This window comes from Agelaius phoeniceus, chromosome 18 (genome assembly GCF_051311805.1).
Source record: "Agelaius phoeniceus isolate bAgePho1 chromosome 18, bAgePho1.hap1, whole genome shotgun sequence".
Classification (NCBI taxonomy): Eukaryota; Metazoa; Chordata; class Aves; order Passeriformes; family Icteridae; genus Agelaius; species Agelaius phoeniceus.
Genome location: NC_135282.1, coordinates 5379267 through 5402992, shown reverse-complemented (window position 1 = coordinate 5402992; position 23726 = coordinate 5379267). Strand labels below are relative to the sequence as shown.

The 23726-nt window shown below is 45.5% G+C and overlaps 1 protein-coding gene across 3 annotated transcripts in view; it reads left to right on the top strand.

Annotated features, from left to right (window-relative positions):
* TTC28 (tetratricopeptide repeat domain 28) overlaps window positions 1–23726 on the top strand; it is a 109456-nt gene that overhangs the window by 23269 nt on the left and 62461 nt on the right. Inside the window, exon 1 of one of the 3 annotated variants that reach the window (XM_077188076.1) lies at window positions 6201–6511. The exons of the other annotated variants lie outside the window; for them this stretch is intronic. Coding sequence (XP_077044191.1) covers window positions 6485–6511 — 27 coding nt within the window. The 5' untranslated portion in view covers window positions 6201–6484. Of the gene's footprint in view, window positions 1–6200; window positions 6512–23726 lie in introns of those variants that run through there. 3 annotated transcript variants of the gene reach the window in all.

Below are 23726 nucleotides of genomic sequence, written 5' to 3'. Positions count from 1 at the left end.
AAAAGTTTTTGGATAATTCTTCCCCTTTCTTACTTTTGCTTATTTGATTCATGTAATTCCTTCCCACGCTTGTTTTTTTTTTTTTAATATTTCTGACCCACATTCAGAACCTGCTGTCAAAGCTACTATGTATCAGGATAAAGATACTTACCACAATCTGTTTTCCAGCTATAATTACATAATTACATTTCAGTTCTAATTGTGTTTTCTGTGCTGCATGGTGGGGCCTGGGCTTTGGGGTCTGTGGGTGACACCAGAGTCCTTGTTCCAAAGGGTCCAGACACATCAGCAGAGACATTCCAGGGAAGCAGATAATGTTATTTTTTCCTGTTTGCCCTGTGCCTGTGCAAAAAGCTTCTGTTTCTAAGGTATGTGCTGGTAATCTCACTTTTTTAAATAGAAAAATCTGTGCTGAAGAAAAAGAAGGGTGAAGTGAGTACAGATTTCAAGACTGGGTTTGTGCTTTTGGGTCTGCTGTGGGGTCACCTTTTGTAATAAAACTTCAGTAAGAAAAGATGCTTATTGCAAAAATAGATTATGGAGTAATCTAATATCTAGTAATTAACTTCCATTTACCTTAAGAAAATTACCTTCCATTACCTCCCATAACCTTCAAAAAGAATATTTTAAACCTATCTCTTATCATCGTGTAGGTACAGATTGAATATTTTTTTTATTTTTGGTTCTTGCAAGTAGTTCACCCCTCACCTTTCCTGTCAGGCATGAATGGAAACTGCTGCATGGTTGTCTCCTTCTGTTTCTCCACAGAGAAAAATTTTAGTACCTCTTTAAGCCTTCTGCTTTTTCAGTGCTGGATGTTTGAGCACATGAAGGTAAATTAAACAGATGTGTTCTGCATTTTTAGGCTGGAGCCAACAGCTGTCCTGGTTATTCTTAAATGCTCTCAGAACTTTATGCAGAAAAATGCCATTGAAGTCAGGTTCTGACTGAGCCTTGTGTGCTGGCTTCACTGCTGGAGGACAAAATTAATTGGGGCTGCTTGGTCACTGACAGTGTCTCAAGTTCCTATTTTGGTGAGCTCTCCTGATTTTCCTGTTTGAAGGAGTGAAGCCAACTAAAACTGCATCAGAAGCCTTCATTGTAGTGCTGAGTTGGAGATGCTTTTCCTCAGCAAACTGCACTGGGTGATTGTTTCAGGTCCCTCCCAACTGGAACTCTTCTATTCTAAGGATCTTGGATGTGACTCCTCAGAGAGGCCAAATTGTCTCTGCTCCAATGATTTCAATGATGCTGTAGGGTTTTACAGCACCTTGTTTCCCACTTTTGAAATGGTTATCTCTGACATGACAGTGACAAGGGATTCTTCAGATTAACTGTAGAAGGAGTTGCTACTTGAACATCTATCTTTCCAAAGAAGATTTATCTGATTCTGGTTTTGAGGGTTCATTGGCTGTCTGTGGACACTTTGTCATTGTAGAGGAGTTCAGTTTATTTCTTTCCTCTGCTTTCTTACTGCTGCAGCAGTGAAAAGGGCAGCTGTGAGATACAGCATGCTGTGCTTTGGGAAGATATGGTGCTGCATATGGATAAATTGTGTCACATCTCTTATTCATACAGTCCTGACTGAAAATGTGAACAGACACAAGCAAAATTCCTGGTACACATTTTACAAGGAAGTTCAGCAGGTGAACTGCCTATCATTCTAAATCAGTAAGAGAAGAGTCCTTAGGGAGTTTTAAGGGCTGTTTCTGACAGTTACAGGATCTTTTGTTGAGTGTCTCAGGGCTCAGGAGTAGGATAGCTTGGGTAACATGCTTACATTTCCACTGTGTGGAAGAGAAATTTAGAATAGACAAAACAGATCCTTTACAATACAATAGTTTTATTGTGTAGCCCTTTCAGACAAAGCTAAAAAAGAATTTTTATTAAAACTGTTCATATGCTCCTATGATTTCTTTAAATTGAGAAGGTATGTTCTGTATCCTGAAAACAGGACAAATTTAATATGCAGAGTATGTCACCAAACTCAAACTCCCTCCCTGCTCACCTGTCAGCTCCAGAAGAGCTAATTGTTAAAGCAACAAGTTTGACTTTAATTTATTTTATCTTTCATTTTCTTCATGTCATTGTCAGGTGTGTCTGAAGTCCACCTCTTTAGGAGAAGTGTCTAAGTGGGGATGTGATTTTAAACCATAATTGAAAGGTTTCACATTTAATTTGCTGCTAGGATTTAGGAGCTTGTTGGTTCCTCCAATGCATTAATGGATCTGTTTCCTCAGTGCAAGTGTGTCCTTAAAGGTACCACAGCCATCCTCTATCCTGCTTGATGTTATTTCATATTCAGACACAGAATTCCTTCACTTCAATACAAACCTTTCCTTTGAATCAATTGCTTCTTCCAGCAAATGATCATCTCAGGCCTTTTGTCCAAGCAGCATCGTACCAGGAAGGGCAAGAATGTTTTCAGTCTCACTACTGTCTGCATGTAAGATAATCCAGCTTGCAACTGGGTTTTTTGAAAAGAATTCATAGGAATGTGTTTAAGGTGTACTCTGAGGGGCAAGCAGAGGGGATGATCTTGGGGAATAAAAGCAGTGTTTTGGTTCAGGAACCTGATAACATTGTAAGTATACCTTAAAAACTATTTAAGTTTGTATAGCCTTCTCCACTAAATTAGTGTAAATCTCCCATTTTGGGCTAGTAAGAGCTTATTTGAGGCTGTTATGCCCACAGAGACACTGAAGATGTGAGTGCTGGCAGATCCTGTGAATGGCTGGAGTCACTGGGTAAGGTGGGGCAAAGGAGGAAGAGCAGCTCTCCTGGTGAGAAGTTACAGGTGATTTATTTGGCTCCTCCTTACCTGAGACAGCAGATGATGATGGAAGTTGGCAAGGGAAGACTGGGAGACTGCTCTTCTCCAGGAGAGGACAGATAGCAGAAAGGGTGTTTGCTTTTTTGTGAATCTTTGCCTTCCAAGTATTGCTTTGACCCACATCTTGCCTGAATTACACTTGTCTCCATAGCAGCAGTAATTGTACTTCCTATGGAAAAAAGGAGGAGCAAGTCATAATTAGAAGCAGGTCCCAAACATGGCTTTCTGCTCAGGATCATGTAAGGGTAGAATTGAAGCCTCCTAAGCCAATAACAGAGTCTCAACAGTTCAGAAGGCAAACACCTTCCTTGGTAAGATGCAGTTAAAATTTAGGATATGTTTCCTATCCATGGAAGTACAGAAATACATTTTGCCATAGGACTACCACACAGATATTTCAGCACACCATGTTTATATAACAGAGTCACAACTGAGGTGCCAGCAGAGACTCTCACTGCTCTGTGAAGGGAAGGATGATGGAACAGGGCACTGAGGGCACTGTGTTCTCTCTCTCTCTGATTATCACCTCTCTTCCCCCTGTTATCCCCCCCATTTTCCCTTCTCTTCTCCAAGGCACGGAGTAGGGCTTTCATTTGAAACACCAAAGGATGGATAATGATGGAGTGTTGACCTTTTATTTCCTGAAGGGTGTGAAATAGATGGAGTTGTGTCACAAGACTTGGTCTGGTAATTAAAAGAGAATCCTGCACTTGAAGGGAGTTCCCTCCTCCCAGAGCAGAATTTTCTGAACTCCTTTTTCCCTTTTACAGGCCAGGCTCGCTCAGCAGCTGCTGTAGCTCAGTCACTCATGCAGAGTCTCATCTGTAAACCCTTGTGAGGTGCTGTGTCTGCCTTCAGCACTCTGGCTGGAGGGGGGAAAAGTGACAGACATGGAAGCACTGTAATGAATTGAAAGCTGCTTTAATAAATTCAGAAATTAAAGGACTTGATTTCATTATCCTTCATGAATTTGCCAGGGGACTCAGCTGTTAGGAGCTTGGTCTACAGTGCTCTGGCTGTATGGGAGTTACTGAAGTGCTGGCATCTCACACTGCCAGGGAAGTGCAGGTTGTTACTCTGAGTCTTCATGGACCAGCACTGGCCAATTTAGCTGCTATCTAAGTAGAGTGACACAATGAACTGAATTCTCATTCTGCTTGGATAGCCTGACCTGCAAACTGCACAACAAACCATCTCCAACAGGACCTTTTCCTATTTGCACTGTGTGATTGTTTCTGGGTGATGCTCACTTGGGTTGAGCAGAAGGAATTTCAAAGTGTAACAAAGATATCAACTTAGAATTTATTGAAAAGAAAGGATTATGCAAGAAATGTGATAATAGATCAGACAGTTCTAGGTTCTTGCCAAAGATTAATTTGAAGAAGACACTTTAAAAGGTTTTTTATCCATTGAGTTGTAAGATTGAGAGCTATCAGATATCTCTAATAATGCACAGCTTGCTTCTGATGTTCACTTGAGTGTAGGAAAGGAGGACCATATATTGGACTGTCAGATCTACAATGCAAATTTTAAAAACACCAGTAAATCAAGGAAAGTAAAAAAATAGAAAGTATTGGTGTAGGCTGTCATTGTGCTGGATTATTTTGTGCTAGCTGGCCAAAATTATGACCATTATTCACTCTACAGTAGTAAAAGGAATAAAATATGTTTGTTAATGTATTTCCTTGTCACTGGACCTGAGATGATTGGAGGTGGTGTCACCTTTATCTTATCTCAAGTTCCCTTATACTTCAGTCAGGAGTCACATCCAGGGAGGGGTGGGCTTTGGTGGTCTCAGCTTCTTTACACAAGTGTTGCCATAATGGACAAAAAGTCCTTCATAACAATGTTTAAGCCATTAACTGTAACATCACAGTGTCTCACGACAGCTCCTGCATTGCTTCCACTTAATTATCCTTACTTGGGAAGAATTTCAAAAACCTCCTGTTGATTATGTCAAAACACCACATTTTGTAATCTGTGTGAATTTGATGAAGCTTCCTTCTGACAGCCACGTGGAGAATGGCATTGTCTGATGCTGAGCACTTATTTTCTTGACTCAGGCACCAACTGCTATGTGCAGAACTCTTCAGAATTGTCAATACCAGTTTTTCAATTTATGGAAATCTGAGTTTCAGGGCCCACTGCTCTGCTGTTGGTGTAATAGAAGGGCAGAGCTCTGTGAGACACTAGCTCTGGGGAGTAAAACCAGCAGGAGTTCCTGTTCCAGGCCACACCTGTTCTTTTCAGTCCCTGCTGCGTTTCAAAGCTTTATTTTTCACTTTTCACTCTGTGCTGCCATGTGCACTGTCAGTAATCCAGGGGAAGGTGTGGGAACAGAACACAGAGCTCGTGTCTGAGGACAGTGGGACAAGATGGGACCTGCTGAAGGCAGCTTTGGGTCTGTGTCTGAGTTTTGTGTCACTGTGGAAGGGAGTTACATCTAAGCATCAGGGCTGGAGCTGAAATACCCCTATCAGTGCTCTAGCCTCCCTGAGACCCAAGGCATGCTGTCCTTTGGGACTGAGGACTGCGATGGAAAGAAGCAACTGTTGTATTTCCAAGGGACCTGGCAGTGAATATTTTTTGACCTGTGTTTTGATATTACATTTTGCCATTACGTTTATTGTTTACCTCCAAGATGCTCCATTGTTGGCCATTCCCACAGCAATGAAAACTACACCTCTGCACCATTTCAATAATGTAAGCCTGGAGTTAAACTGTGTTGTGTTCATACCCTAAGGATTTGTTACTCTCTTGAGCCTATTAGAGCAATCTCAGAACAGCCCTTGAGCTCAGGCTGGAGCTGTGTGATGTTCGAATAACTGGATCCTTGGAGATGGCCACAGTGCCCAGCTCTGCCTTCAGCCCCAGCCTGGCAGCGACAGCTCCGCGGGAAAGGAGCGTGAACACAGGGCAGGGCTGGGGCTGCACAGCCCTTCCAGCACAGCCCTTCCCGCCGCTCCTCCATGTGCCCGGGGCTCACCTGTGTGCAGGACACAGGGACTGTCCCCGTGTGCCCCTGACACGCGGGTGCGGTCCCCGTGCCCTGATGTCTTCGTGCCCGGGCACAGGGGCTGTTCCCGTCCTTGGACACCCCGTGCCCGGACACAGGGGGGCTGTCCCCTTGTGCCCCTAACACAGGGGCTGTCCTCCTGTGCCCGTGCCACAGGGGCTGTCCCCGTGTGCCGGTGCCACCCGGACTGTCCCCGTGTGCCGGGTGACACCGACAGGGGGCGCAAGAGCCGCTCCCGCTCGCAGCGCCCCCTGCCGGCCCGGTGCGTCCGTGCCCGCTCGCGTGCGGCGGGGGCGGGGCCGGGCGCGCGGCGGGGGCGGGGCCGGGCGGGCGCCGCCCCTGAGCTGCCGCGCGCCGGGCGGGCCGGGCCGGGGCCGTGTCCTGGTTCGGGTCTCGCCGCCCGCGATGCGCCCGGGAGCGGCCGCGCCCCGCGGGCCCCGGGCGTGACCGGTGCGGGCGGAGCCGCCGGCTGGGCACAGCCCCCGCCCATGGCCCGCGCGGCCGGGCCGGCTGCTGTCCCGCGGGACGCGGCGCGGGCCTGGCGGCGGGGCCGGGCAGCATGACCGCGGGCTGCGGCCCCGCTGCGCCCGCCGCCCCAGCGCCACCTTGATGCTGCACGTCCCCGCTCTACAAATATGATGAAATGGCAGCCCCGGAAGAAGGTGAGTGCCGGCAGGGTCCGCCCCGCTCCCTCGGCGCTGCCCTGGCCCCGGCGGGAGCTGCCGCCGCCGCTCGGTGCCGCGGGCGGGGTCCGGGCGGCGCTCGGGCCGCGCCCCGGCACGGCCGCGGCTCCCGGTGCCCGCGGAGGGCCCGCGCCGGGCGGTGCGCGGGGTCCGTGCGCGGGGTCCGTGCGGGGCCGCGGCCAGGACGCTGTTCCGTGGCGCTTGGCAGTGCGTTTTATGGATATTCTTTGAAGGGAAAGCCCAGCAAAGCGAGTGGGCTGTGCCGCCCCTCTGCGGCAGTGACCCTTTGCTCCTGGCAGCTGTGGACTATTAAACTTTTTATTTTCTTTTTTTTTCCATTTTAGATTTTTGTTTGGTTTTTTGGTTGGTTTTTTTTTCGTTTGGGAAAGCCTGCTTGAACCAGCAGGGCTCCTTCTGTAGCATGTTGTGTGATACTGTGTCTTACATCAGGGAAGAAATCGGAATCATATGTGAAAGGCATGAGAGTGTCTCTGGCTGTGAGTGTGAGACGCGAATAAACGGTGTTAGACTGTCCTGGTTGGAACGTGCCTTGTGCCACTGCAGCTCCGGCTGATCACTCAGGCTTTGTACACGGGAACCTCATCTCTTTTCAGCTAGTCTGAAGCTGTTCCTTCAGTTTTTTTTTTCAAGCAAGTGATTGTACCTAGTGAGAGGAGTTCTTATTTCAAGTCATTGTCTCGTAAGAAAGATAAACAGATGACAGTCAAGCTTGGTGGGAGTGTTGGTGCATTTTTTAGGTCCCTCTGTGCCTCCTTTCAAACTGGTTTTAAGATGTCTACAAGCTGTAGGTTTTTTAATGTCTGTTTTTACTATTTTCAAGTGAATGTGCAGTCACTCCTGTGGTTACGGCTGTGGAAACCCCTCCAGGCCATGGTTACAGCTGTATTGACTGAACCACTGAAATATTATTCTTGGCTGTTGGCTGGACTCCTCGGCTCTGGAAGATTCTGTTCAGAGTGTCAGGATTCACTCGGCAGTATTGGCTCACCCACTTATGCTTAAATCACCATGTCAGATGGTTATTTTTTTTCCCTGCATTATTGTCTGTGTCCAAACCGAGTTGATTTAGGGCAACCAAATTTGATTGTGTAGAAGGTACACGAGACAGCTGAACTTCTCTGAACTGTCAGGCTTGTCTGAGCAAAAAATAATTCCTGTTCCTGATGTGATGTGATGCAAACTGTGTTCGTGTTGGAGTAGGTTGTGTGTTCAGCTGTAGTCCCAGGGAATCTCAGCAGAGGTTCTTCGGTCTGTGCTGCCAGCAGCCTCACGTGAGCACGGCTGGGATTTCTGCTGGCCCAGTGCCCTTGCAGTGCTGGCGTCATGCGCTGCTCACAGCAGCCTCAGGGAAAGGGGCTGTGCACACCAGGCAGGAGGTTCTGCTGCCCCAGGTCTGAGTGGCACAGAAAATGAGGCAGGGCAGCACTGAGTGGCACCACAGCCCGTGGTACTGCTGGTCCTTTCCTCAAGTGACTTCCAAGAAGTCATTTCCCTGCCTAGTCCCTATTAGAATACCCAAATAGGAGCTGAGTGCCTGTGCTGCTTCACTGAACCAGGAGTCTCCCTTGATTTATTTATTTATACTTGTGTTGTTTTGCTTTACCCATGTTTTTATTATTAAATGTTTAAGGTGTTTTGCTCATTGAGAGCTATTTGCTTTCACAGCTGTGAAACGGTGCTGTATAGAATCTCATGCAGTTTATTAGTCCTGTGTGTAACCCTGGAGTATGCTCCTTTGTCTGGTGATTCACAGATACAGCTATTGCCTGGAATGTGTAACTGGTTCTCTTGCTGTATAGAATGTGAAAAACTGAATTTGCTTGTGACTGAAATACTCCTGTTGTATACCATGTGTGTTTTTAAGTTCAAAAAATGACTGTTGTTTACTGATTTTTTCCCACAAGCATCAGAACGAATAAAGATTCTTTTCCTGTGGACCTTGGTGACTCACCTCTGGCTCCACTTCCTTCCAGGTTTCCCCTGCATCCTTGTCTTCTAGTCCAGAGCAAGGTCCATGCTGGCCAAGTGCCCTGGGATGCAGGCACTGGGCCCAGGAGCCAGGGGCTGCCAGTGCAGTGTGTGAGTCTGTTGCCTTGGGAAGTCAGGCTGGAATTCCAGCATGAGCCATCCCCTGCCTTTGGGTGAGCACAACTGCACTGACAGCATCTCAGGAGCCAGGAATTATTCTGGGTCTGGCTGCAGCCACGACTGATTCGTTACATTGATCATATTCTTTGAAAAGCATAAAATCAGCCATGTCAGTGTGTTCAGCAGCTCAGATTTTAGGAATTTCATAGAATTGTTATGTTTGGACACCAACTCCAACTGTCAACCCTGCATCACCATGGTCACCACTAAAGCATGTACCCAAGTGCCACATCCACATGGATTTGAACATTTACAGGGATGATGACTCCACCGCTACCCTGGGCAGCCTGTGCCAGGGCTGGACAACTCTTTCCATGAAGAAATTTTCAATAATACCCAACTAAACCTTCCCTGGTATAACTTGAGGCCATTTCCTCTTGTCCTGTCATTTGTTACTCAGGAGAATGACCCTCAGGTGGCTACAGCCTCCTTTCAGGGAGCTGTAGGGAGGGAGAAGATCCCCTCTGAGCCTCCTCAACTCCCGAACTGCTCCTCATCAGATTTGCTCCAGACCCTTCCCCAGCTCTGTTCCCTTTTCTGATGATCTCTTCCACGATCTTCTCTGGCACTGAGGGCAGGCTGACAGTGTTGTAGTTCTGGAACTAAATCTTTCCTTTTTCAACACCTCTTTCTGAAGCTTCCTTTGGCTCCAGGGTACAGTTTGCTGCCAGAGCCACATGTACTGCCCACAGAATGCTGGCTCCAGTGGCTCCCTCATCAGTGAAATGGTGATTTTTGCTGGATTCCATTGCCCTGGACTTGCCTTGGGCTGCTCTGACCTGTTGTTGGCCAGGGGTTGCTGCAGCCTCTGGGCTAAGGGGAGAGAAAAGAATGGCGTGGATGGTGGTGTGGTCGTGATTGCTGATGCAGAATAGTGAATCTATGGTTAATAATAAAGATGTCTTTATACTTGTGAGTGCCTGATGGGGTACTGGAGTTCAGATGAGAGCCCTTCTTTCCAAACTGTGCAAGCCAGCAAGTTGTATGAAGTGGTGCTTCATGTTTATGAAATGTACCTTGTTTATATGTAGGAGCAGTGTTGGAAATTCTGCCTGCTTGAGCCTGATAACAGCAGCTGGTTTAGATACTAAACAAAATTGCACAGAGGAGTCAATTGCTAATCAATTCTGTGACTAAATGCTGGACAAAATCTGAACTGACTGTGGTGGGTGTGGATGTCATGAAGCATTCAGTAAATCATCAATAGCAACACAGGGCTGAGCTGAGCTATCCCTTTGTTCCTGACTGCCACAAGTTAGGCATATTTACCCAGAACATTTCTGTAAGAAGATTCATTCATGTGTAAAGCCTCTGTGTACAAACAGCTTCTTCAGTTTTCCTGGAGTACAGAAGAAAATATGCTCTTAGGAAATTCATGCAAATCTCATTATCTCTCTGCCATAAGTTACTCTCTTGGAGATCTGTATTTGTTTTTTGAAATCTGAATGTGTATATTATGGTATGTCCATGTCCTCTGTTTGCATTTTCAGTACGTGCTGGAGACTGGATTAGTGCTTTTCATCTTGGTCACTGTGTAATAGTAGGATCCAAAAGCTCAGATTTATGGGTTTTTTTTCTTGTAATCTGTAACTTTGTGCCACCATTCCTGGCTCCATCTGTTCCTGCTGCTACTGAATCTGGGCACACACATCATGTTCTCCATGGGAGAGGAGCTGTTTTCTTGCTGTGCCATTTGGAGCTGAAGTGGGGTTGAATGGGAGTGTTTGGGTTCCTGGGACAACCTCTGTTATTCACTAGAAACAATGAAATACCTTTTTGTGACCTTGTTCTTGTCAGTAATGTTGTCTGTGTGACTCTTACAAGCAAGCACTGTGGGGAATCTACAGTGATTGCAATCTGTATTGTACTGCAGCTAAAATGTCACAGGCTGTAGAGTCCTTTTCCATGGGGAATGGAATGGGCAGGCCCCTGGGTGGGCTATTGGTGTAAAAGTCACTTTTTCACTCTGTTTTGTGGGGTAAAATGGTTTATGCTGTGGAAAAGGGCTGGGGAATGCTTGCAAGGCTGGTAATTCCTGCAAAGGAGCATGAGCTTAGCTGACCTTGGTGTCCTTCTCTGGGCAGGTTGGCAGGTGATGGGCAGCACTGGGAGTGGTTGCATGAGGATTTATTGATGTGCCAAATACCATGATTTTTCTAAGCTGGAAAGTCAAACTGATTTTCCAGAATTCTGTTCATATTAGATTAAAATAAGCAAATAAATTTTTGTAAAAAATATTCCCCCCCCTTTTTCTTCTTTTCCTTTCTCACCCTTGCTTCTTTCCCCACTTTCATAACTGGCAGTTATCAGAGGAGTATTCATGAGCTTTCCTATTTTATATTTTTAAAGAGATTTTTAAAATCTAAATCTACCCTCTTATATGCTTAAATAAACAGAAAAGGATAGTATTCCTGACCTGTTAAATATTGCAGATCTTTTCCATTTAAGGCAATCCAGTCCTTGGCTCTGGAATGATGTTATGCCTGAATTCATAGCGATCTGAGCTGGTAATCTGTTGTTCTGCTGTGATGGACCAGTGTCCTGCCTTCCCCTTAACAATGACTGAAATCAAAAAGCTTCTTTCAGAGAGGGGAGAGCCTGAGGGCACCTCCTCGAGGGCAAGGCTGGCTGGGTGGGAACAGGGCTGATTTTAATATTTCCAGTAGAAAAGTCTGCAAAATCCTGATAGGTCTTAGCCCATTTCTCACAAATCTCTGTGATAAAATGTGCACTGTGTAACTACATTGCATTATCTAAGAGTTTTTATATCTGATGAGAATTTCTGTATCTTCACTTCCAGTCTTATGGGCATTGTAAGATACCTGACACCTGCTTGGTGTTGTGCAAGCTCTTTTTCTGTACTGTGTACAGCAAAGATCCAGCAACTTCTGAGGGGACAGTCCCCCAAAATGTTATCATTTTATCTCTTGCTATCAAATTGCTGTCGCCTTTCCCATCTCTTGTGCTTCAGGGTCTCCTGCTGTATGGATGATTGCCTTTCACCTGTCTGTGACCATTTAGAGTTTTCAGCACACTAAACACTCATTGATAATGCTGTTTATCTGTTGGGTCAGTGGTGAGCTCTGATAAACTTGCTCTGAAAACTCTTGTTCTGCAGTGCCTGGAAGATGCTGTGCTTTGAGCAAGCTCAGCCCAGCACTGCAGAAGATCAGTGAACACTGTGCTCCCCTTCCCACAGGCTTGGAGCAGGATGTTCTGCTGTACTGCTGGCAGGCTGAATTGGGATATTATGGGATAACAGAGATGTATGGGGCAGCAGCAGTCCAGTGGACTCTGCTCCCACAGCTGGTCACAGGAGATGTGGGATTGTACATATTTGCTTATGAAAAATGGTGAATAACTGACATTACATGTTCCTGACAGACATTTTCCTTATGCACAAGAAGAACAGCTGACAGACATTTTCCTTATGCACAAAAGCAACAAATGCAAATATTAGTTTCTCGTAACCTCTGGTATTTTGTTTGCATTTATACAGTTTTTGCAAATACTGGAGCAGCTGTTGCCATACTTGTCTTTATTGCCCAAAAAGGAATGCATATCCAAATGCTGTCTTGGAGCCTTTGATTCCCTCAGCAGAACAGAACTGTATGTCCAATATGCAGTGCTATAACTGATCTTCCTTTGATGTAATCTGTGCCTATGATCTATTCCTCTTCTTCTGCATGCACTTCTAAAAATCCATATATTTTAGGCTTTTATGAAAACCTAATTATAGGGTCATTAAGTAGGGTTTGGTGATTCTTGTTAAGGTTATCAAAGATAGATGCATATTTTGGCAGAGCAGAAGCGTGGGTTAATCAATGTGATGGCAACATACAATTCACCAAGAAAAATATTCCTCCTCTATTTCCTAAATAGAGCATTTGATGGGAATGTCCTTTGCAGTAAGTGCTGTACTGCAGAATTTCAGTGTAGAAGATAATTATTACTTGTAATTATGGAAATTTGTGCAAGGGAAATTGTTTGAATTTGTTCCTGTTAGGAAATGGAATTGCTCTACTTGCAATATTTGAATCCTTTTAGATGATTAATTCAATCTTCCTTAATTCCTGTGTATGGGTCTTGTAACCTTCTGATACACCTAAAATCATCCCTTCAGTCCTACTCATCCATTTGAATTTCTACTAGAGCTGGCTTTGGTTTAGAAGAAAAATCCATGACATGCACAAAGCTTCTCTTAAACTGGGTCTGTTAGTTCAAGAGCTGACAAAAGAGGTTAAAAAGGAGCATGAAGTTAGATGTAGGTGGAGGTGAAAGAAGAGGATGTGAGAGCTGGGTAAGGTCAGAACTTATCCCTTATAGCAAGGGTGCATGATATGTACATTGTACCTGCATTGCACCCTGGAGTCAAGTTGGATTTGTAAGCACAGTTCATCATCTTGCTGTGTTTGTACATGTTTGTCAGAGTTCTGTATTTGAATTGAACACTGGAAAATAATTTCATTATTTGAAGTCTTTCTGATTAGTTTCAATGTCACTTCACAATGTTTTGTGGAAAGAATGAAATCTTCAGCTGCCAAATGACATTAGTGCTTTTTAGTATATTTGTAACATTCTTCTCTGTGTTACTTTATTTATGTAGAAATACCCTGCTCTGGTAAATCAACCCTTGTAATAGGGATTCCTGGGTCAATTTGTAAGAGAAGCAGCTGCTTGTATTGCTGAGTGTATTTAACTGGAACTTGGACTATTAGGCTGACAGGAGCAGCTAAGCATACAAATCTGAGAAAATACAGGCAAAATGAAATTGTAGAATTCCTTGATACAGGTTGGATGGACTGGTTCAGCCACAGAGTGTTTGGGAAGGAAATCTTGTCTTTGGAGGAATGGAAAAGGATTCCCTCTGTGAGGCAAACACAGTGGTTCATAACTGAGCCTAATGTGGGGTAACAGCAGAAGCCCAGCATGGAGGGATTTTTTGCAGAGATGCTGGTTTGAAAAGGTTTGGAGTAATGAATAGGGAAGTGCTCTCAGATTGCTTTCTCCTATGCTGCAAAAACCAGGGCTTTATAAATAATAAAATACCTGTCTGTGTCATCAGCTTAATTGGAACAATCTCTGAGACCATTACGCTTTGGTTAGCCACAGTTAAAAGTGTCAGTAACATTCCTACTGGGATATTTATTAAAGCTGTATGGATTGTGCTGTCAGCATAGCTTGGGTTTGTTCCCCAGGAGCTCAGCTGCCTGGCCAGAGCTGCTCCCTGTTCATCCTGGGGCAGGCTCTGATGCTGTGTGGATCCAGTGGCTGTGCTGCTTGGGGAGTGACCTTTGAAAAGTGTTTGGTGGCAGGGGGCTTGGCTCCTCGGCACCTCTCTGCCCTCTGAGCCTTGCTGGTAAGGTGGTTTTTTTTACCTTTTTTTTTTTTTTTTTTTGATAGAGGGTAAAAAGTCATGTTTAAAAAAAAAATCAGTTTTTTTTTCTCCATTATATAAAAATACAGGTCTTCCTGTCAAAGTTACTTATTGTTTCTTTTATTCTTGTTTTTATTATTTAGTAGCTTACTACATTTAATGGAGTAAATGAGGATTGTGAGATGCACTTAAGTGTGACAACTTTTTGCAAGCTATGATTACATGCTTTCCAGGGCAGCACTAACAATTCAGTGCCTACAGCTATGTGAATAACCCAGATCTAGGCTTGTATAGTTTCTTGCCTACATTGAAATAAAATTGCAGAGCTGAGGTGGGAATGTTTATGGGTTAGGCTAGTCTGAGACTCTGAATGAGAATTAAGCATAGTGGCTTCAGTTGCAAATAATTTCTGTCCTTTTAATGGAAAACAGTTGATAAAAGCACTTTGTGTGGTTACTGTACAAGTGATTGAATCTTTCCTGGACACAAGCTGCTGTTTGTCCTGCCATGGAGCAGCAGAGCAGTTGGGTATTGGGTAGTGCTGGAGCTGGCACCTCATGAGCTGGGCAGGTTCTGCAGCCTGGGCTCAGTGGTGTTTGGAGGGGGCAGGTTCTGCAGCCTGGGCTCAGTGGTGTTTGGAGGGGGCAGGTTCTGCAGCCTGGGCTCAGTGGTGTTTGAAGGAAGGGGCAGGTTCTGCAGCCTGGGCTCAGTGGTGGCTGAAGGAGGGGGCAGGTTCTGCAGCCTGGGCTCAGTGGTGTTTGGAGGGGGCAGGTTCTGCAGCCTGGGCTCAGTGGTGGCTGAAGGAGGGGGCAGGTTCTGCAGCCTGGGCTCAGTGGTGTTTGCAGGGGGCAGGTTCTGCAGCCTGGGCTCAGTGGTGTCAGGAGGGGGCAGGTTCTGCAGCCTGGGCTCAGTGGTGTCTGGAGGAGGCAGGTTCTGCAGCCTGGGCTCAGTGGTGTCAGGAGGAGGGGGCAGGTTCTGCAGCCTGGGCTCAGTGGTGTTTGCAGGGGGCAGGTTCTGCAGCCTGGGCTCAGTGGTGTTTGCAGGGGGCAGGTTCTGCAGCCTGGGCTCAGTGGTGTTTGGAAGGGGCAGGTTCTGCAGCCTGGGCTCAGTGGTGTTTGGAAGGGGCAGGTTCTGCAGCCTGGGCTCAGTGGTGTTTGGAAGGGGCAGGTTCTGCAGCCTGGGCTCAGTGGTGTGAGGAGGGGGCAGGTTCTGCAGCCTGGGCTCAGTGGTGTCAGGAGGAGGGGGCAGGTTCTGCAGCCTGGGCTCAGTGGTGTTTGGAAGGGGCAGGTTCTGCAGCCTGGGCTCAGTGGTGTGAGGAGGGGGCAGGTTCTGCAGCCTGGGCTCAGTGGTGTCAGGAGGAGGGGGCAGGTTCTGCAGCCTGGGCTCAGTGGTGTTTGGAAGGGGCAGGTTCTGCAGCCTGGGCTCAGTGGTGTTTGCAAGGGGCAGGTTCTGCAGCCTGGGCTCAGTGGTGTTTGGAGGGGGCAGGTTCTGCAGCCTGGGCTCAGTGGTGTTTGGAAGGGGCAGGTTCTGCAGCCTGGGCTCAGTGCTGCAGTGGTGGACATGCAGCCCAGGGTGAAACACTGCAGAGGATTTGGTAGCCAAGATGCTTCTCTTGGCCATTGCTCTGGTGCAGGGTCCAAAGGGATTGTGCAGGTCTGGGAGCTGCTGCCACCCCAGATTAATTGATATGTTGTGTATTTGTAAAGAAGCATGCCAGATTGTATTCTGAACTGAACAGCCATCAGAGGGATAGAACCAACTGTCTGACCTCCTGGTAAACCATGCTGTTTTTCTTTTAGATTTCTTTGTATTTTTCTTTGTACTTTGCCATTACTCTTTCCTTTTCTGATTATCTTGTAACCTGCCAGGTGATGATATCAGCTCATCTACTCTGAAACCCAAGTCTGGAATGGAAGGAAAGGCAATTCCTTTGATACTCTGGCAACTATTCACATTTCTCTGACAAACCTCCTCTGCTGTGACTTCCTTCAGCAAACACATTTAGACAGGCTGTCCATGTGCCTCCTGTATGGATGGCTGCAAGAGTCTATTCTGCCCTCTCTTAAAGTGGAATCACACCTAAGCAAGCATGAATTAACCTCCATAAAACATTCAAATATTTTTACTCTTAAGTGGCAGGAAGGAGGGACTTAGCTGATACATAAAATATCCAGCTGTGTTATTCATGTTAATTAGGCCTTTGCAGAGACTCTTATGACTTGGCACCATCCCATTTTCCATAGAAATGTTACTCTGTTATGGTTGGAGAGCCCTTTCATGAATTTCTGGATTCTGAGTATTAGCTCTTACTCAGATGCAGACTTGTGACAAGGATATCTGGGAAGAGAAACACCTTTGCCAGTCTCTCACAGCATGTAATGCAAACCACAGCTTCCCCCTCCTCAGACTTGCTAGAAATTCTTCCATGTGGGAGTGCTGAGGCTCTGGCACAGGGTGCCCAGAGCAGCTGTGGCTTCCCCATCCCTGGAAGTGTCCAGGGCCAGATTGGATGGGGTTTGGAGCAACCTGGGCTAGTGGAAGGTCTCCCTACCCATGGCAAGGGGTGGAACAGGATGGGCTTTAATGTCCAAACCATAGAACCAGTGATTCTGTGAACAGTTTCCTTCATGTGGAACAGTGCAGTCCCTCAGCCTCAGCAGTCCATACAGATCACCTTTGATGCTGGAAGCACCAGTGCCTTGTTATAACTGCTGCACTTGAAAAGTCTGAGGGTAGGCTTTATTTGGTGTAGAAAGAATGGAGAAGTCATTTTGAAGTAGTGTTTAACTTCTGTCTGGGATTTTCTAAGATCAGATCAATGCAGCTGAGATTAAAGAAAGGAAGAAAACATCTTCCCTTCAGGAAGTCAAGTAGCTCCCACAGTAAGTGTTCCTATTGAGCTACAGTTTTCTTCAGCATGCCACCAGTTATTAGCAACACTATAAAGAATAGATTTCTTAGGTTGCATGAAAAGCAGGTTGAGCTGTAGAGTATTTTGCAGTGAAGAAATGTGCTTGAAAGTGAGCCAAAAGCTGTCATTTCCCTTTTCATCTATTAAAAAGTACATTAACACTGTCAATCACCAGGCTTCAGAGGTTAGGCAAATACAGTCAGTATCTGCCAATAAAATCAAAGATTTAACACATCTCACTATCAAAGTTAGATTAAAGAGAGAAATTTGCCATATGGGCAGGAGCCCCAGCTGTGCTCCAGCTCGGGTGACTCTAAACAAGCCATGATCCTTTGAAATCAGCATTGTTCCTGCAGTTAAAGCAGTTAAAGCAGTGTGAGTGGCTGTGCAGTGCTGGGCAGCGAGGCCAGCACCCCTGGGTGTCCTGCATCTTCTTGTCCTGGGGAAGGGTGGCAATGCAGCTGTGGGAGTCAGGGAAATGTGTCAGCACTTGCTCCCAGTTGTAATGCAGCTGGTTGGATGGTGGTGAGTTGTTTGAGTACAGGTGTCACTTTTATGTTTTTCTGAGACATTAATTCTGTTCTTTGTGTAGCTGGCAGAAGTTAAAAGCATTTGGTGGATTCTCTGTGCTGCTTTCCTTTCTAATTGGCATTATCTTCTGAGCACTAGCAGCAAAGTCCATCCAACAGTCCAGATTAAAGTCAGCTAAGTTAGCAGAGAAATTCCCATTATCCTCAGTAACTGTTGGATCTGGGTCTGCCCAACCATTTTATGCCCTGAAGACATTAGTGTTGAATAGTGTATGTTATTTTTCTTACACTGCAGATTAAGCTTAAGACCTTGTCAAACCTTGTCTTTTAAGAAGCAGGTTTGTGTGTGTGTGTGTTTGTGGTTTGTTGGGATTTTTCTAATACACCTCCTTAGAGCTCTTCAGAGTCTGTGGAAATGTCCATTTCCCCTCAAACCTCCCCCCTCTCCCACCACAAAGCTTTATAACACTTCAGCAGCAGTTGCTTTGCTCTCTCTGCAGCTAACTGGATATTACAGCAAGAATGTTGGAGTTTGTGCATGCTTGTTTTTATGGGAAAGTGTTTCCTGGACCCAGCAATCTCCATATTGTGCATTACTCAAACTTCCTTTGAGCTAAACAAGAGCTTCTGGGGTAATAATTTTTTTGGTTTTTAGTGGTTCTGAGTGTTTGCAGTGAGTTTAAGGGTGTGCTGGTGGCTCAGGATGGCCAGTCTTGTCCCCTGGGTCAGGGAGCTCTGGAGATCTGTACCTTGTTTTTGAGTCTTTCCCCATTTTTGCCCTGAAACTGGATTTTTTTATTTGTCCTGGTTGGGGAATAGGACATCTAGATCAGATGAAATGAAATTGTAAACATGCTACAGCTCTCTGAGTTAAAAGCAATTCAGCTGTTTTAAATGTAAATGGTGTAGGATTATATACTTGATTTGTTATAGCTTCCTAATTCTGCCTGCCTCAGCTCTTTACTGGCAGTTAATTGCATCAGGGCCCGGAGAAACATTCCATAAGCTGCTGAAGACAGCTTTGCCACAGTCTGACACACTTCTCCCTTGGTTACATAGCAAATGGACACTCTGGGATAATTAGTGAGGAGGAGTTCCAGTGGCCTGGGTACTGTTCTTTGCAGCCTTTTGCCTCTCTCTTCCAAGTCTAGATGTCTTTTATTTTGGATATCAAAGTGTGCAGTGATTAGAATGACTAGGTCTGTGGGTAAAGAAATGCAGGGAAATATTTAATATTTTGCACAGGTACTCAGTGAGGGAGATACAAAGTTCCCCAAAGCCACAATTACTTAAAATTTCCCCTAGTTTTTATTCAATGCACAGAAGAAGTCCTGGAAGAGTAGTAATGCATTTAGGTTCTCACTGTTACAGAACAAAGGTCTTAGCAGCAAAAATTCCCTGTTCAGTTTGATATCAGACAAAGAGATCCAGTTTGATGGCACTGAGATGGGAACTGCCCAGTTACAGGCATGCTTAAATTTGGGGCTCTGGGATACAGGTTGAATAACCGTCTTTTTTGTCTTCATTTTCTCATCTACAGCATTTGTTTTCTTCTGTAGGTCAGCACCCCCTGAATAGGTTGTCTTTGTGCTCTCACAATCCTGACTGGCTCTGTACATGGCTTTAAAAACCAGAACGTGATAAACCCCAAACTGATAACAATTAGTGCAGCCTGGCAAGTTGCTCTGTGTGGTAAGCTGTCTGATGTGAAATAATGCATTAGAGGAAAATTTTCCTGAGGGAAATTAGACTCAAATATGCAGGTGGACCATGTGTCTCTCTCTCTCCTGGAGATGATGTGTCTTCTGAGGCATAATTAAAATTCTTTACAATTGTTATCACAGTACACAGTGAATGGATAAGTGTGACAGTTGAATGACAGGCAGATATGCAGCCTAGGACAAGCAGAATGGGTGAATATAGTTTTCTGACTAAAACTTTTGTTATGAGCTGAATTCACAGCTGTTAGGATATAGACATGAAATTGAATCTGCCATTCTAGTTGCTGATTTCTTTTCTTTGTGCTTCTTTTTGTATGTTGAACCTCCTACTAGCTCTTTCTTCCCAGATCCTACCCTATCCAAGGGCTGTGGTACATTGAGTCTTTGGCAGTGGAAGCTGATGGTCTGTGGCTCACTCTGCTGAGTTCAGGGAGGAGTAATGTCCCTTGTGATGTGGCAAGGCAGTAACAGATCCAGTAACCTTCACACAGAGCTTTTGGCTGCCTCCTCTTTGCTTAGAGCATCTACACCCTAGAGGCTTAAAAGACTGATGACCTGCCAGGTGCCACATTTACTTTTAAACTTCTAGTTTTAACCTTAATCTTATCTTGTTAATCATCTCGGCATTGACTGATTTATGTTTTTGTTCAATAGTTAAAACCAGGATTCACCCCATTGTAAGTGTTAGCTATGTTAACCTGGACTCATTTGCATTGCATTGCAGCAAAAGTGACCTCAAACCTTGCAGTCATTTCCAGAGACATTATTAACAAGTCTGCTGGAGTCCTTATGGTCCTGATAGTGGTTGAATTATCTACTTCCATGAAAAGTCTGTGGCTTCTGTAGTAACTCCTAGAAACCCTGGACCCCACCCCAAGGTAATGGTGCTGTGTACACAGGTACTGTGGTTCATCCCTTGGGAGCTAGGATGTGTCTCATGCCATTTCACCCAGTGTCCAAAGGATCACTGTCTTCACCTGAAGCTGTACCCCATCTCTGTCTGGGTTGTGACAGTGAGTGGAGATATTACAGGCAGGTGTCCCCACTCTCTGTATTGCTGCTGTTTCATCTGCCATGTCCAATTGAATCCATTTGACCAGTAGGACACAGGCATTTCCTTGCCTGATACTTATTTTTGTTGGAAAATACTCTTTCACAGAATCACAGAACAATCTTGAGGTGGAAGGGACTCAGAAGGATCATCAAGTCCAACTCTTAAGTGAATGACCCATATGGGGATGAGCCCCATGGCCCTGGCATTATTAGCACCATGCTCTGACCAGCTGAGCTAATGTCACAGCTAATGTCACTCACTTGGCCAGCCTTGAATCTATGGAGGTGCTCACCTGGTCTCATTAGGCACTTGGGATGCAGACAGCACTGTTGCTTTTGTCTTGTGCAAAAGGTCACTTAAAGGCCTTTTTCAGGGGTTCTTATCCTGGGGTTTTTCCACTGCAGCCCTGTGCCTCCATCTGATGGGGAAAGTCTGAGGTGCTGAGGCTCAGGACCTGGCTTTGTCATGGACTGACTTCAGGAGTGTTTTCATTCCCATTTATCTCAAGTCTCTCATTTAGGAACACATGAGGGAAAGAGCCCATCTGCCACTACTGGAGTGTGTCCTGTTTGGCCTCCTGTCCCCTGGGACTGGGGCTGTCCCCTCTCCTGCATTGGTTCCACCTCAGTCCCCGCTGCCATGGAGACGTGTCACCAGTGGCCATTACAGTGGTGCTGAGATGGCAGCTCCTGCTGTGCCTGCAATTCCCATCATCCTGCTTCCATCAGCATTTTTCTGGTTTGAATCCTGCTTTGATGAATTCCATCTTCTCCATGCTCACAGCACAGTGCCCTCCCAGACATACAGTCTCAGATGTAATGCTTTGTGGCCCAACACAAGCTGTCTCTCTCTTACTCTGATACCTCTTAATCATTGAAATGCAGCATTTTGAGCTGTTTCTGCCATCTGTTTTTTGCATAAGGCTTCTTCTGGCTTTCACATGATGGGTGAGAAGTCAGGAGAGCTGCATCTTCCCCAGAGGAGAGGTGGTGGTGTGCCCATGGGATCCAGCTTGGGGTACCTGTAATTCCAGTATCATTGGTGACCCAGTATAATCCCTGTGCATAAAATGGGAAGTTTTCTGCAGCAGGCAAATCATGTGGATTCTGATGTACCTTCCTTTGCCAGAACTGTAGCAAAGAGTGCACTAATCAGGCAACACATCTGTGGATAGAATTTAATGGTTATTTACTTACTGGCTGTCAAATAGGAGTAAATTTGTTGTAGTTCAGTTTGGAAATTGTTCAAAACTGGTTCTGAATGATGGCAGACAAGTCTTGTGTAGCCTCTGGAGGCTCTCAAGCTGGCCAGGGCCTTTGGTGGAGGTGTGAATAGTGTCTCCTCCTCTGGTGGGATGCCAGGCACTTGATCAATATAAGCAGGACTCAGATCACTTGCAGCTGCTGCAGGGTAACTATGAAACAGCTCTAAGGCTGTGGGCAGGGCACCATTTTCTTGGGGTATTTATTTATCATGAAGCTGCCACAGGAGCTGTAGTTCTGTAAAACCCTGGGACAGCCACCCTGGCTTCTTCAGAGCATCTGGCAGGAAACTGCCCTGAAGTCCTGGTGACTGTATAAAGCACTGATCAATTCATTGTTTTAATTTTCATTGTGGTTCCTTTAGCTTCTGGCTCTCCAGCATTCACAACACAATTCCATCTTTGTTTCAGTGTCACTGTCTAATGTGTGGTGGCTGGTGACAGTGCTATGCACAGAGCTTGTGGAGTCTCTCTGAATTAGTTTGCTTGCATCTGTGGGAAGAACTGGAGCCAAAACCCTCTCCTTTCAGAGGATTAGAATCACATCATTACTGGAGGGAGTTCAGAGAAGAGTGAAAAAAGTGATTAGGGGCCTGGAGGGACTGATGTATGAGGAAAGATCAAAGGGGCTGAATTTGTATCATTTGGATAACTGACTGAGTAGGGAACATAAAAGTCTGTGATTATGGAATGTGTATAAACAGGGATGTGTCAGGCAGAGATTATTCAATGTGGGATGATGAGGACAATGGAATTACAGTAGAAAGGGGCAAAAAGCTGTTAAATAGGAAAATTTCCAAACAATGAGGTTGGGTGTTCAGTTGTCTTTTGCTGTAAAACCAGTGACTTAAGCTATTGCTTTTTAATTTCCTAATGAATGCACGCAAAAGGTTTTAAACAGAGGTAGGAATGTAAAGTGAAGATTGGTGCAGCAGTGGCTCTCTGGTTTTATGTCCCTTTGGCCTCTGTGGCTGCATCTGCAGGGTCCATCCAGCTTGGGTGGGACTGGCTGAACAGAGAGCAATGAGCTGTCAGAAAAATGCCTTTCCTGGCTTTTACATCAGGCTAATGTGATCAGCCTGAGAAGAGGTCACCTCTCTGTGGCCTCTGCCCTGCTGCAGGTTCTTGGCATTTCAGAAGAGGAATATTCACACAGTCAGTAGCTGTGTTGCTTTGGTTCAGCAGTTTGGGCTGCCTTGACTTTAAAGTGGGATCCAGGACCTTACTTGCAGAACCAGCAATTGCAGAAATTAATGTTATTTTCGATGGTATTTCCAAGATGCTGCTTTCATGCCTTGTGCCAGGTGTCTGTGCTCTGCATTTCATGGCAGCTACATTCCTACCTCTGTCACTGAATTGCATTTTTAACAATCTTTACATGAGTCTGGGCTGCTGTATGAATTGACTAGTTATCTTCTCTACTGATGTTAATAATATCTTAATAAATGCAAAACATGTTTTGGAAATTCCAGACTTCAGCTGCAGCTGAATCTTTCTTTGTCTTCAAGCTAAAGACCTATTTTAACTGAAGTGGTGGCTTGAAAGTTTTCTTTCCCACCTGCTTATAATACCAAAGCCTGGGAGGAGGGTTGTTGTCATCATTTTCTACTTTGTTGATAGTTTAAAGCAAATCTTTTACATTATCTAACATACCTTTGCCAGTATAAGCTGTTGTAGCAGTCTATTTTTTCCTGCTTGGCTGGGAATAGTAAATAACCTGTTTGAGGCAGTGCCCTGTGTCCTGTGCTTGTGGGTGAGCTCTGTCCCTGCTCTTGGGGGCTGTGCTCAGCCATGTGGGGTCTGGCATGAGCCAGGTGATGAGTGATGTGAGGAGATGCTTGGCAGGAGATGTACTGAGTGCTGTGTGTGCAGAAGAGAGGATCAGAGTGTGTGTAGGGTAGGGATGGGTGTCTTTAAAGGCACTGGGATAGTGTATTCTCTTGGTATTGTGTATTTCAGAGCAGAGGCTTATTGACTCAGATACATGAAATAGTGATGCCTCCAAGCAGGATTTCCTTTGGGAGCAGTCACGTGAAAGGGCAGAGGGGAGATGATTGAAATTGAAACCTTCAGACCCTGCTGAATTACTTTTTCATTTTTTTTTAAATGGGACTGAATTACTGAAGGAACATTTACTCCTACCCAGGTCTGTAGCTGCTGTGTCCCTCTCT